The sequence below is a fragment of the Micromesistius poutassou genome (genome assembly GCF_964030765.1).
Source record: "Micromesistius poutassou genome assembly, chromosome: 23".
In the NCBI taxonomy this organism is placed as follows: domain Eukaryota; kingdom Metazoa; phylum Chordata; class Actinopteri; order Gadiformes; family Gadidae; genus Micromesistius; species Micromesistius poutassou.
Window position 1 is genome coordinate 1,379,779 of NC_140293.1, and position 2,500 is coordinate 1,382,278.

At 51.6% G+C, this 2,500-nt stretch overlaps 1 protein-coding gene across 1 annotated transcript in view; it reads left to right on the top strand.

The window, feature by feature from the left end:
- Nucleotides 1-865: 865 nt before the first annotated feature.
- The window catches only part of LOC311368497 (phosphatidylinositol-binding clathrin assembly protein), a 7,682-nt gene continuing 6,047 nt past the window's right edge, over nucleotides 866-2,500 (top strand). The window contains exons 1-3 of the mRNA XM_084487305.1: nucleotides 866-1,025; nucleotides 1,463-1,493; nucleotides 1,922-2,051. Of these exons, the coding sequence (XP_084343431.1) occupies nucleotides 923-1,025; nucleotides 1,463-1,493; nucleotides 1,922-2,051 (264 nt within the window). The 5' untranslated portion in view covers nucleotides 866-922. The remainder of the gene's footprint in view (nucleotides 1,026-1,462; nucleotides 1,494-1,921; nucleotides 2,052-2,500) is intronic.

A 2,500-nucleotide genomic window follows, 5' to 3' on the forward strand; every position in this document is an offset into this window, starting at 1 on the left:
CTGCTTCTTTCACTCCTCTGCATTCTTTTATCCGACCATTCCCACTTCCTCCACACAGACACACACACACACACACACAGACACACACACACACACACACAGACACTCACACACATACACACACACACACACACACAGACACTCACACACACACACGCACGCACGCACGCACACACACACACACACACACACACACACACACACACACATATTCAGTCATTAGCTGGATGAGTGCTGACATCAGAGGTCGTTAACACAGACAATTACACACGGCACACACACACACACACACACACACACACACACACACACACACACACACACACACACACACACACACACACACACACACACACACACACACACACACACACACACACACACACACACACACACACGCACACAAACGTGCATGCTCGACAGGAAATGACTCCTTGCCTCTTCCTCCCCAGGGCTGGAATAATCAATTTAATGGAGTCCTATTACACACTGTGGGATACTAGCTGACCTTTACCCCTGCTGTCCTACACACACGCGCACATCTACTGTCTATATCTATAGAGTGTAAACAGGACCCCTGCTCTGAAGGAGCAGGAGGTACGTCTCTGGGGGTCCGTCTGTGTATTGATTGATTGATTGATTGATTGATTGATTGATTGACGTATGTATTGACTCAATGTCTTTGTTGATGTCTATATTTTAAATAGAAAATCGAAATATCTGTGAGGATCATGAAGATGATGCAGAAGGGAGCTAGCCCGTGTGTGTGTGTGTGTGTGTGTGTGTGTGTGTGTGTGTGTGTGTGTGTGTGTGTGTGTGTGTGTGTGTGTGTGTGTTAGAATCTTAACATTTCTACCTTGTGTGTGTGTGTGTGTGTGTGTGTGCAGGGTTTGATGCTCTGGGCGAGCTCCTGAAGCCCACCATGCCCCCCCACAGCGGCCCCCCTCCCCCCGCCATGGCCTTCCACCCCGGAGCCAAGCTGCTGGCCTCAGACCTGGACTCCTCCCTCGCCAACCTAGTGGGCAGTACGTACACACACACACGCACACGCACACGCATGCACACGCACACACACACACACACACACACACACACACACACACACACACACACACACACACACACACACCTCGAGGCACACCTCTATAGACACCACGACACACACACTAACACCACGACACACACACACTCTTACACACACCTCGACTCACACACTCACACCTCTAACATGAATGTTGATATTTCAATCACATGGCTGAATGCGTGGCACACGACCGTTTGCGTCTAGCTTTCTAAATTTAAACCTTTGTACCACACCTTTTCGCACCGCGCGCGTCGACGTGACTGACGCGGGACGTCCCGTGAGCCTTTGCGCCACAGGGCGTGGGCTGTCTGTCACACGACGTGACGTCCTGTGTTAAACATTCACTGGTTTTCTCCTCGTCCGTTCTCTCCTCTTTAGACCTGCAGTTCAGCGGGACGCCCATAAAGAAGTAAGAATCTCAGTTCTGCCCGTCTGTCTGTCTGTCTGTCTGTCTCTCTCTGGCCCTACGACTGTATGTCTCTCCGTCTGTCTGTCTGTCTGTCTCTCTCTGGCCCTACGACTGTATGTCTCTCCGTCTGTCTGTCTGTCTGTCTGTCTCTCTGTGGCCCTACGACTGTATGTCTCTCCGTCTGTCTGTCTGTCTGTCTGTCTGTCTGTCTCTGGCCCTACGACTGTATGTCTCTCCGTCTGTCTGTCTGTCTGTCTGTCTGTCTCTCTCTGGCCCTACGACTGTCTGTCTGTCTGTCTGTCTGTCTATCCGTCAGTCAGTCAGTCAGTCAGTCAGTCAGTCAGTCAGTCAGTCAGTCAGTCCGCAGCATCACCCAGGATAACGGTGAAGCTGTGCTTGTTTCCTCGGCGCTGTTCGCTGCTGTTCAGGCCGGACATGCAGTGGAGCCAGCAGGGGGAGAAGAAGCTGACCGGGGGCCACAACTGGCAGAACAAGACCATGTCCACCACCCCCTGGAGCTCCGCCCCCATGGCCCCCCAGCCCATGCCCGTGCCGGTGGTGAGCAGACGCAAGACGCACGCTAATGCACGATAATGCACCCAAACACAACCGGGGGGGGGGGTTGTGGGGGGAAAAGAGACACACACACACAAGCACTCCTAGTGTGCCACTAACGTGCTAGCTAGTAGTATGCTACCTTCAGGCTAACGTACAGTAATATACCCAAACAACGTTAGGACTACATGAACCCGCCCCATTAAAACCACTTTAATGTTTACAATTGTCAAACCGATTTCAATGTATCGTTGTTTTGCAATCACGGGTTTATGATCCATGTGGAGTAAGAAAAGGGAGTCTTTGAAATTCGGTTTGACAAATGTTCGTAGTGCTTTTTATCCAGATAAACCTCGGCTCCCCCGTCGACTCGTGTTTGTTACGTGTGTCTGTCTGTCCGTGGAGGAGTCACTCACTCTCCTAGCATGCCACTAGCATGCAACTAGCCTGCC